At 43.2% G+C, this 12,401-nt stretch overlaps 1 protein-coding gene across 4 annotated transcripts in view; it reads left to right on the top strand.

Annotated features, from left to right (window-relative positions):
* The window catches only part of MMD (monocyte to macrophage differentiation associated), a 157,841-nt gene that overhangs the window by 25,929 nt on the left and 119,511 nt on the right, over positions 1-12,401 (top strand). For all 4 annotated transcript variants that reach the window (XM_085617166.1, XM_085617165.1, XM_085617167.1 and 1 more), the window contains exon 3: positions 3,234-3,315. In XM_085617166.1, the coding sequence (XP_085473292.1) occupies positions 3,234-3,315 (82 nt within the window). The remainder of the gene's footprint in view (positions 1-3,233; positions 3,316-12,401) is intronic.

Below are 12,401 nucleotides of genomic sequence, written 5' to 3'. Positions count from 1 at the left end.
GGAGGGGCAATTCGTTCCAGAGGGTGGGCACCAAGAAGGAAAATGATTTTCCACAATGTTTGGCAGTACGGACTCTGAGAGGGGTGAGGAGAAACGTTTTACTGGACCTTAATGTCCTGCGAGGCTGGTACCAGCTGAGTCTCTTTGCCAAGTAGCTGGAGCACCTACTGTACATAATCTTGTGTGCCAGGCAGAGAGTTTTAAACCTGGTTCTCTTCCTTACAGGAAGCCAGTGAAGGAGTTTTAAGCTTGGTGCTGAGAGTGATCTAGACGGGAGATTCAACACCAGCCTGACCGTGGTATTTTGCAGAACCTGTACCCTGGACAGCAGATCTTCATTTATTGGTGTCAGCAAGGCATTCCCGTAATTCATCCGACTGATGACGAGTCTCTGTACTAGAGGTTTCCTAGCTTCTATTGGGATCCATTCAAGATTTTACGCAAGCTGCGCATGATGCCAAAGCAGGTGCCTATCGTTTGATTGACCTGGTTCTTCATCAATAGTTGGTCATCAGTTAGAATATCAAGTTTGCACACTGCCTGCCTAGGAATTGGACAGGGGCCAAGTTTGGGAGGCCACCAGTCTTTTGACTAGTGCTCATGTGCTTTCCCAAAGAGGATCACCTCCGTCTTATTGCCGTTGAGTTGCAGATGGTTAGTGCTTATCCATCTGTCAACGGGCAACATGCGGTTAATAAACCGTGTTTTTGTGTACATGGGGTCAGGACCAAGGGTGATCAAAATCTGAGTGTCATCGGCGTATGACACTACATCAAAACCATATGATCTGATCACCCTGGCCAGTGGAGTTACATCGAGATTGAAGAGCGTTGGGCTCAAAATAGAGCCCGGAGGTACTCCCATCCTTACTGGTCGACTGCATGAAACCACGTTACCGATCTGGACTGCGGTTGCTCAATCGGTTAAATAACTCTTGAGCCACTTCAAGGCCCTCCATCTGACACCAACCGCCGAGAGCCGTTGTTCCAGAATGCTGTGGGAGATGGTGTCGAAGGCAGCTGACAGATCTAGTAGTACAAGGATAGATGATTACCGGACCCCATCACTCTTAAATGGGACACTCAGCAATGTTTTTGTGCCCCCTCCTCCCGCCAACCCCTATCCTCCTTCTCTATAGAAACACTTGCAACTATTAAATGACTACCAAGAACTCAACGGCTTCTGCTTTACATACAACCCGTGCAAAATGTCTGCATATGCTGACGATGTAGTAGTATTCTCTAGAAGACAGTGAAGCTGCAATCACATCTGTATTAGATATCAGTAATATATTGCCCACATATTCACTTTATTCTTTTAAATTAAGAAAAAAACTGAAGTTCTCCACTTAAACCCATGGTGCCACCCTAGTAAATTTTTTCTGATATCTGTTTTTTCAACAATCACAGGGACTTGGTTAGACAGAACGAACAAAAAATGCTCACAAAAAATCAAAAAGAAATTAGACTCCTGGTCTTTCAAGTAAATCTCTTGGTAGGGGACAGCTGAAACTCTAAAAAAAAAAAAAAAATAATGACCACTCCAATAGTCAATTTTCATTCCAGTATGTAACCATCTATCTAACATTTTGTTTTCCTCAGTTTACAAAATCGCTTACAATTTTCTGTTTAACCAAAAAAGACTCAAAATATCCTACTGGAAATTATCGGGCTACAGAGAGGGTGGTTGCAAGCTCTATTGAAGCCATCAAACTGCTTCTCTTGCTAGCTAAGTTTCCCAATTGTTTCTTGATAACCCCATATCCCAGCCGTCTTTTTGCTGTATTAAACAGGAGCTTACTGCCCCCTTTAAAGTTACCTGAACCGTGACCATGTCCCACATTCAAAACAAATAATCTCTGACACCCTTGGAGCAATACTACATCTTGACAAGATGTCTACACAAATAACTACATCCAACCTTATAACTCTTTGAAAAAGCATCAAGACTATCATCAGAACATCTCCATCAATAGGACCAATTTGGACAGTGAAACGTTCTCTGCCCCATCAAAGACCTATATGCTGCCTCAAGACCCCTATCGTATTTGGAACTTCAATATGCCTACTCTCTCCCTAACATTGACTTTTGCAATTTCCTAAAAAATATACTGCTAAATATCTAAAGTTGGACCTACTATGGATATAGACCTAATCCCCATTCAATAAATGACATACAACAGGCCATATAGCTTCCAAGATTTACAAATTAGTCATAACACAATGTCAAAAATTCTCCCTTTCGAGGTACATCCTCGCTCTACATCTTACATTCTGATCTCATTTCACAAACAAGTTGAGCCCATTCTATCAATATTTGACTTAAGTTTCATCTCCCTTTGCAACAAAGACTGGTCATGAAATATATCTATCTATCTCTGTCGATCAAATAGGATAACGTGTAATAGACCAACTTCATAGTTTTTGCATTGCTTTGAATTTACATTTCATAAATATGTTTGCTGTTAAACCAGCTTTCTATTGACTGCAGACATCTAGTAAGGATACTCAGAGGCGTAAGTGCCCAATGACGATCCAAACGAAGCACTCCTGGTCTAAATGACATGTTTTATATTAGCGGATTTTGCACATGTGGATTTTTATCAGATTTTATGTATCTGATTTTAATGACTGTAATAATTTATGCATTGAAGCAGAAATAAGTTATTTTTCAATTTTGTTTTTATAAATTATTCATTGTAAATAGGAATACATATTTATTTATTTAAACAAAATATACACATGGTGAATACCGCAATTTTGAAACTATCGGCTATTGAAAAACAGACTATCAACATAGTGCATGGTCACGATTTTTTCTATGTCTATGAAATCACATGACACTGGGGAGGTGGTATTGGAAGAATATAAAAAGTAAAAGTGGACTGTGTTTTCCGTATGTGATCAAGAGCACGGAGGTGCTCGAAACGCGTCATAACGGCTTTTAAATAAAACCTACTTTGCCACGCATTCTGGAGTCCGGATGTCTCCTCGCCGGAATGTAAGTTGGGACATCGGGCATTGTTTTATATATATTATATCTGTCGATCAAATAGGATAAAGTCTAATAGTCCAACTACACAGTTTTTGCATTGCTTGGTATTTACATTTCATAAATATGTTTGCTGTTAAACCAGCTTTCTATTGACTTTAGATTCACTTGTGGAGCAAGGCAGGATTTAAGTTTGTGTCACAGTAGAAGAGAAATTCATATGCATTCATTTTATTTTTCAGATTTATGAACCACCCAGCTCCAGCAAATTGCCGCTATAAACCCACATGGTATGAACATGCTGCTAACTGCTATACACATGCAGTAAGTACATCTTTGCTCGAATGATTGGTTTCTTAAAAAGCAAACATTGAAAATATTTTATATCTTACAAGCATGGTATGCTAACCAAATAACTACAGCCTGGTAAAGCAAAACAACTACTGATGTATTTTTGAATTCTTTTGTAATCTATTTCCTCACCTGAAATCATTGCAGCGAACAAAGACACTCAAGATATGAACATAATTCTTTACGCACTAATTCTGTTGATCCTTCTGTCACAGTACAGTGCACATGCAATAAGTAATCTGCTGCCTATATAAAGACCACCTGGTAGGTCCATGCTCAACATAAATGGGTAGGTATATCCTCACAATAGCATTGCAAAGTCTAATTTTATCAGCTTCATTCTAATTTGACATGTTGAAAGGAAGTCTACTCCGCTTTGTCATTCAGCCCACATCCTAGAGACAGAGCAAAAAAGAATATAAAAGAATGCAACAGGGTAAGATGATGACTGACTTCAGTTGAGCAAGAACACACAAGGCAGCAGAATACCTTCAAGTGCATATATAGTTCTCCAGAAGATGGAGAGCAAAAGTGATCCTCATTAGTTACCTTCCTCCCCCCCCTCATAACTTCACTATAGAAGAAAAGAAGTCCTCTTGTTTCAAACATCCAAAGTAGAGTGGCTCATCGAGGGAACATGGAAAATCACTGACCCATCAATGTTTTCCACTCTGAATCTCTAACTTAATCGCAAAATATTCCTAGATTCATTGAAGTATTGTACTTAACATATATTGTTAAGAATTTTTTCTAGTGATCAGTGCTTGCATGGGGACCGTGTCAGGGATCAGGAAAACTCTATTAATATTAGCATATCCAGGAGCAGGCGCTGTAATACATTGAAGCAGCAATCTGATTGAGTTGTTTTGATTAGGACCCATTTTGGCCAAAGAAAGCAGCAAAGGAGAAGAGGCTGGTAGCCGAGCTGGCCTATTGGGAAAAGGGCCCCAGAGCAATGTTTGAAAATTACAGAGGTGAATTGGTAGCAGATCAGGTGGGCATTCGTGTTTATTCAACATTTCAAGTCAACTCATAACAGGTCAGGCAAGACGGGTGAAGTCTTAAACCTATTGGGCGAAACATGTGTTACTGTTCTGCTGAGAGACCCTTTGTCAACCCTCCACGTCAGGAAATAATCCATGTGATTTGGTTAATGCCAAGGCCCTTAAAATTGAAGGCCATTCAGGTGCATTTTCCATTGTGTGTTACTTGCTTCCAAACAATAAGAATGTTTTGATCAGGCTTTAGTGAAGTGATTTCTGCTGACATATTGCACCAGACACTGGGTATAGCGCTCCATAAACCAGATAAGCACCCAATGAAATGAGGCTCTTACAGACCCTATCATTGATAGTCGTAGATGGAAAACCTGTAGCAACTGATCCCAATAATGCTGAACCAGGCACCCTTCCACTTGACAGGATTTTATTTTGGTAGATTTATAATGCTTAACATCAAGAGACTTTTGCTGCTGCTGAACAACCATTAAGAAGCCCCGGACCCATAGTCCTATTTAGCTGAAATACGCAAACCGCAAATAAAGACCTGTACCTGGAACTTGGATCAAGTTACTACTATACACTGCCCCAAATGCATGTATATAATCTGCAGAGTATCATACCAGATAGAGATTTATAGAGGTACACACCATGGTAGTCCATATTCCCTTCTAATTTTTTCCTTGCACGCTGATCTACTGGTGTACATTCTGAGATGTAGGCTAGCCGTGTATAGTGGCTGGTGTGTATAGTGTTTCACATAATAACACCCAATATATGGAAAATGTTATTGTGCGTTGCAAACTGAGGTTGTGTCCCTATTTTTATAGAGTTCAGAATGTTCTTGTATGTAATGGTGAACTGGGATTAATCGGTGCTATAACTGCTGTTAGGCTAAACTCTTCATAACCTATCTCTACTTGTCATGAAAACTGCAATGGGTTTCATTAAATAACCTTGTATTTGAATCAGTGTGGACATTGTTCTTACATGGGCAAAGAGTTAATGATACAATTTGTAGTTCTGAGGACAGTTGTCTATGATCCGGAGTATGCTGACACTAGTAAAGATGATTCTGCTACTCTGACTGCTACACTTTCCTCTGGTAGAGGCAGTCTAGATCAATTGGAAGTACCCGACCGGGATTCATGACTTCAATTAATCTTGCGCGGCTCCTCTTTGCAGCAAGTAGTTGGATGGCTAAGAAGCATCCAAGTAGGTTCAGTTTCCTGGAAGACTAGCCAGGCTTTGGGGGCTGTCAGTACCAGTGTTGGCAGAAAGACCGAGTTACCACCATGCTGCTGGGTTCAATTTTATGTTGATGGTGTATTTACAGCTTGTGAGTGCTTTTAAGAACCTATTTTTCTATTGCAGGATAGGCTTCACTCTGTGTGAGCCTGGCAGCTTCGGTAGGAAAGCAGGGCTATAATTCCCTAGCATTGGACTATAATTTGAAAACTTGGTTTGAATTTGAATTTATCAATGCGTCAAGAAATGAAAATGTCAAATAGGGGAGCAAATATAAAATATTGAATGGGTAAGGGCATACAAGCCTGCAAAAATGATATTCTGAAATAAGTTTTTAAGATTGTTCTTTATAACTGTCTTATGAACCTATATAGTGCTCAAAATAATTCTGACCATGGATTCACCCTCTAACCAAACTAGTTAGAGCTGTGGTATAACTACAGAAGAGTTTTGCCTCACGTTGCAGAATTCTAGTGTGGTGACAAATTTCTGGGGACCTTTGACTGACCTTTTGACTGTTTTTGTCCTGGGGGTCGACAAGGAATTCCGAACATGACCGAGGTATGACTTGAAATGACTCTAAACTCGCATGGAAAAATATTGACTGGCAATTATGTGGAAACTGAGTAAGATTGAAAGGTTGACTACTGAGGGAAACACAGATGATGATGTGACGCAAGGTCAGGATGTGTCAGATGACCAGCTAGAGAAGTGGCAGAATGACTGCACAAAAAGTAACAAAAACAACAAAAAAAAGGGATGTGTCAGGTGAATACTTGAAGGTCAGGGCTTAGAGGAGTGTGACCTGAGGCCACTCTGAGGCAGTGCTGTTGTCTGTTGACTCCTACAGTGGAACTCTTGGCGCCCCTACCCACAGATACCCCATACATTCAAAATTTGATTTCTCATGTCATTTATTGTTGTGGTATCCCAAACATGTAAATCGTAGTTTTATCTCACTTGCTGTTGCGCCCATCACGCTCACTGTTTGTACCACGTCATGTGTCACTTGCGCCATCACCACACTTCACGAGCACATGTACACAGAATTTTATCGGTTACATGCCATTAAATGTAACACAGTGCTACTGAACCATGTGCTTGAACATATGAAGTTAATATGTCCAACATGTATACTAAATGAAATATATTCTACTTTTATTTGTATTGTTACCCTGGCTTCTTTCCTTTACGGATTTAATCCGGTATAAGTAACTGTGTCATTACACATGCATGTATAATTGTCACTTGAAACGATACCCGTGAGACATTGTTTGCTACAGATTATCGCCCTGGTCTCTTTAGGGTTTATGGGCTACCTCCTGTAGTCTGTTACAGTCTGTTAAGCAGTAGCAGGCAACGCTAGCCCTGTTCAGTGCTGCTTTCTTGATCATACAATTCTAGGCGAGGTATGCTTACTACTGCCTTTTTGTTTATGGACATATTTGTTCTTTGTCTGTCATATTCCAAATGTTTTATTGGAGTCACTTTTGTTGTCACAGAATATTCATGGTGTTTATTGCATATTACAAGATGTTAATGGGTGAACCATCTGAAGCTTAACCCCGACAAGACTGAACTCCTGCTTGTCGGGGGCATAGCCAACCCTTGGAATTCCACCTTTTGGCCCTCCAGGTTGGGCACCCCCCCCCTATCCCCGTCAGCTCAGTGAAGAGCCTCGGGATCATCATCAGTAACGATCTCTCAATGAAATCACAGATCAGTGCAGTGGTGTCCTCTAGCTTCTTTCAACTGAGAAAAATTCGTAAGATCGCCCGCTTCCTGACCACCGAAGCTCTTACCCTGGTATTACTGGCACTTGTCATCTCCAGGGTGGATTATGCCAACTCTCTCTGTTGGTCTACCCATTTACCAATTAAAGAGGCTCCAACTGGTCCAGAACCAGGCAGCACGGCTCATTTACCACCAACCCAAACACCAGCACGTATGCCCCCTTCTGAAATCTCTCCACTGGCTCCCCATCACCGAGCGGTGTAAATTTAAACTGGGCTGTATTATAAGTCCCTTGTTGGTACAGGACCTTTGTTTATTTCTTCACTTCTGCACCCATATGTCCCTTCCTGCACCCTTCGTTCTTCCTACCTGGCTCTACTTCAAATCCCTACTTTCAATCGTAAAAAACATGGAGGACTAAGGTTCTCATTTCTTGCCCCCTCCTTTTGGAACGCCCTTCCATTAAGCCTGAGACTGGCTTCCCCTTTAATCCATTTTAGGTCTCTCCTGAAAACCTATTTATTCCGTACAGCTTATAATTAGAACTCCCTTAGCCCCTTGGACTGTTTTGTTTTTTCTCTCTTTGTCCTTAGCGCCAAGAAACCGTCTGGTGTTAGCTGCGCTTTATAAATTCTTTTTACATTACATTACATTACAATGAAACATAAAAAAAATATTATTGCCAGCCTGCCATAACACACAAGGTCTGGCGTTTACGGCTGCTCTTCAATTCATGAGAATAAAATCCAGCCAGAATCATTGTCCCTTCTCTTCAGCTGCCAATACCAGTCTGGCTCCCAATAACTTCTTTTACTATTTCTGTACATTGTTAGCGCAATCCGTGAATGCTTCCCAGTGCTAATAACAAGAAAAAGAGGGAAATAAGGATTCGATCAGAGGTATGCAGCACGGAACATGTGCTTCCAAAGCAGAATAACCTGTTCTTTATCACAGTCTTGGACTATGTATCGAATTATAATTGTTAGGCAAAAGTGACCCTCGTATTTCTGACTCAACTCAAGGGCATGGGAAAGCACTCGGAAAGAGTGGCCGGATCAAAGAGTTGTGCAGGTCAGTTATATTGTAAGATTGCTTTATGTGGTGATAATTGTGTAAGGTATATTTGGAAAGATCTTGTGATCTATGCAACCTACGTTAGAGTAGGCCATAGCAGAAAATCAACTCTTGTGAAAACTGCTGACACTTTCATGTGCTTGACCAGCAACTTTATGTACGGAAGGCATACCTACTGAAGGCTACCAAAAAGTAGCTCTTACCTAGAGACTGTTGCATTACCCTGTTGAGCAGCTTCTCATCTTTATATGAAAGTGTTCACCCATACCATGGAAAGAACACTCTTACCTTAGAAGCTGATCATCTACTTTTCTGCATGACATCTGTTGTACTTGGCCACTTTTTGCAGGTTCATACCTGAACTTTTTGCCTTTCTCCTAGCCTTTTTTCTGACATGGTGTTGGTGGTTTTAGGACTCTGGGTACTTTAGCACTACTGTTCAGTGTAAAGTGTGTGTGCTCTCTGTGGTAAATATGGTAAGATTCGTCTACACCGGTTTGGCTTATTTAATTTACCTGTCAGTCCCTTGTAAAGTGGTATCTCGTATACCCGGGGCTGGTAAATTAAATGCTACTGGGGGGCTTGCAGCACTGGTTGCGCCACCTGCCAAAGTAGCCTGTGCGCGCAGTGTTACTGCCGCTTTCACCTAAAGTGTGTGCCATGTCTGTGACCCCCCCCCCTTTTATTGCATGTCAGACATCCCTAAGGTAGGCCCTAGCTAGCCCTATGGCAGAGTGCTTTGTAGGTAAAAGGTAGGACGTGTACCTTAAGTGTGTGACATGTCCTGGTAGTGCCAAACAACCATTTTGGTTTCTCACTACTATGGGGCTGCCCTCCCAAAGGAATGCATTAGGGATTCCCTGATAAGTGTTTGAGTGGTAATTCCTGGAATGAGAGGAGCAGCGTGGTTAAGTTTGGTATATTTGGAATGGTCATAATAAATGTTGCGCAGATTTATTATCACTATTTTAGAAATGCCACTTTTAGAAGTTGGCATTTCTGTGTGCTATGTGTCTGCCTGCCTGATGTGGATTGCATGTCTGGCTTTGGAGTGACAGGGGCTGGTGAGGTGTGTGTGGCTCCAGGGAGGGCAGGGCGAGTCCGTGTTAGGCTGAATGGGACATCTGCATTTGGAGTAGTGGATGGAGTAGTCCCCTGAACCTGAATAGATCTGTGCCTGCCTATTTTAATGCTGGCTCTGCCCCCCTGTGGTGCATCTGATGACAGAGCCCCCACCGGACAAAGGGGAAGAGGAGCCCTGTAAACAAAGTGCTCCACACTCCCCAGAACCAGTTGGGAATGGTTCCCCCAAGCCCTGTGCCAGGGCAGACTAAGAATGTTAGTATAAATATTGGGGCTGCGACCCCATTAGGATGTTGTGCTTTTCCTTGTACTGAGGGACATGCTGTTGCTGGGCCCCAAGAGAAACTGCCACAAGGGACTACCTCCCTGCTGGAGGGCCCTGTTTGCTGGCCTTCCTAGGCCCAGCTGTGCCCCCTGACCTTTAAGGACTTTAGCACCTTGTGAGCGCTATCTTTTAATTGCCAAAGAGAAGAGGAGCGCTGGTGCCTTGCAGCGTGCTGCTGTAGGGTCTCAAGGGGGAATCCCGGCGTGGAGACTCCCCAGTGTTGCTGGGATCAGACCGGGAGCCCACCCCGCATTTGTGCTGAGGAGCCAGAGCCCACCCATCTTTTGTGCCTTTATTGATAGCGGGAGGCTACCCCGCCCGCATGGTGGTGTCAGTAGCGGGAGCCCATCTTGCATGGTGGTGCCAGTAGCGGGAGCCCACCCCGCCTTGGTGTTTTACTTTACGGTGGGAGCCCAGCCCGCACTTTGCCAGGAAAAGAGAGCCGCCGCCACGACCACGGACAGCGGAAGTCAGGCACCTCCGCCTGACTGTGGGCATGCCAGGAGTCCGGAAAGAGGGCGGGAGCCTACCCTGCCTCCGTCGGTGAGGAAGTCCAGAGTGTCGGAAAAGTGAGGGAGGAGCCCCGCAGGCTCACCGGACGCTGCTGAGGAGACCGGATCCCTGCGGGCTCCCCACCACAATCCCGCAAAAAGACGGAGACCGGAGGAGTCCCCGAGCAGTCCCGGTGAGTGGGGCCGCCGCAGTGTTGGTGGTGCTTACGGTGGCACCCCCTTCATTTTGCCTACAAGGAGCCCCGGTGAGAGGGGCTCCCAAGGCACGGTTAGTGCCAGTGCCCATTTTTTTCAACAGCTGCCCCGCCGGACAGTGGGTAGCTGCAACGTTGGGGACCATTTTATTTTAGAGTCCCAGTGGGGATCCAGGAGGCACAGTGGTGCCAGGCCCAGTGGTGCCAGGCCCAATTTCACTGCTGCACCGTGAGAGAGAGCGGGCCTCTGCAACCTGGGGCATTTTGTTTTCCTAATGAGGAGGGGAAAAGTGGCACCCCAGCCCCCAGTGCATTGCGCACCTTGTTTTTTCTGCATTGGCAGATAAAGGGCCGCTTGGAAGGCCCTACAGTTACGCCTTGACTTTTGGGACAGAGGACATTGGGATCCCGGTGAAAGGCCAGTTGTTCTGGGGTCATTAGGGTACCTGTGTGTACTGAGAGGCCGCAAGGCCCCAAAGGATTGCCTAATGTTATTGCCAAATGTGATATATGCACCCTGATCCGCGCAAAATGTGTTTTTGCTTGTGAGGCTTATTGCATAATGTGTTTATGCTAATGAGGTTTGGGCCTAATGTGTTTTATGCCTAATGTGATAATGCTGAGGTCATTATTGTACCAGTAGTTACTGGTTGTGTTTTATGTCCACTACCTACCTTGTGATGGCTCTGACCGTGGCCATATTGGCCTGGTCCTGTATATAATCCCCTGTGAATATTGCCCAGTGCCAGTTGGCACAGTGTATGTGTGATTATGATTCTAATGTGTTTTGGATAATGCATTGTGTGTGTGTGTGTCTGTCTGTCTCGCGCACCCGCTTTACACTTTGCCTCTGGGAAAAGCCTGACTGCTCGTGCCAAGGGGGCGAGCAGGGGTTATCTTCAGCATGTAACTCCCTTGCCCTGACTAGAGTGGTGGGGTCTGCCTGGCTTTGGCGCAAGCCTGAGCCAACCAGAAATCCCATTTCTAACAACATCTATAAACATTTTAGCTTCCTTTTCTTGGTCACCATCTGTCTAACTGAAGAGTGGTTATTGGGACATCAGTTTTCAGCTCTTTTAAAGCAGAAGAGTCATGATCTTGGAAAAACTTGGCAGTTAAGCCTGAGCATTTCTTCTAATCTGCTGTAACTCCTATTATTTCCATTTCTACTTTGTCCATCAGACAGTTTAGATACCGTGTCATAATTCCTTTCATAAGAATGCCTTTTACATGAAAGTGATATTTCTGTGCTGTCACTCCATTTGTAATCATGTGCCATCTTTCAGTTGTCAGTGCTAACATTTAAAGAAACTAAAAAGTGGTAGAGACTCCTCTTATTTACCAAATGGTCCATGTCATGTATTCTGATCTCTGTGCCTTTGACCAAAATACTCTATAAAATGTATTTCCGACGAGTGACGGGCAAAATAAAATGTATATAATTTACATTTGGAGGTAAAAAAGTGGAAGTGGATAAAACATCCTGAGGCCACCAAGGATTGATAAAGCCACACTACAGAAGTGTCTTGTGAAGTCAATTTTATTTTTGGGCTCACCTACTTTACTTAAATCACCACTGACTCGTTTTGGCAGTCAATTCTTGCTCACTGTAAAGTGAGTCCATCTTAAATTTTAACTATATATACAAACATCCAGCCTGGCTAATTATTAGACATTGTGGGAGTTGTAGTTGTCTGAAATAAATGATACACTTTTAAAAACAATATATACATTGCTATGGAGGTATTATTACATGGTTTCCTGCAGCATATTGCACAAGCATGCAAGATCAATTAACACATTCATGATGCATATTTATCGCTATTTCACAATATTGTATGGGGGAATCCTTGCAGTAGTGTATGGTTTCACACCAACATTGCCACATGAT

The sequence above is a fragment of the Triturus cristatus genome, chromosome 7, assembly GCF_964204655.1.
Source record: "Triturus cristatus chromosome 7, aTriCri1.1, whole genome shotgun sequence".
Lineage (NCBI taxonomy): Eukaryota > Metazoa > Chordata > Amphibia > Caudata > Salamandridae > Triturus > Triturus cristatus.
The sequence above is the reverse complement of the archived record's forward strand: the minus strand, read 5'-3'. Positions and strand labels throughout refer to the sequence as shown.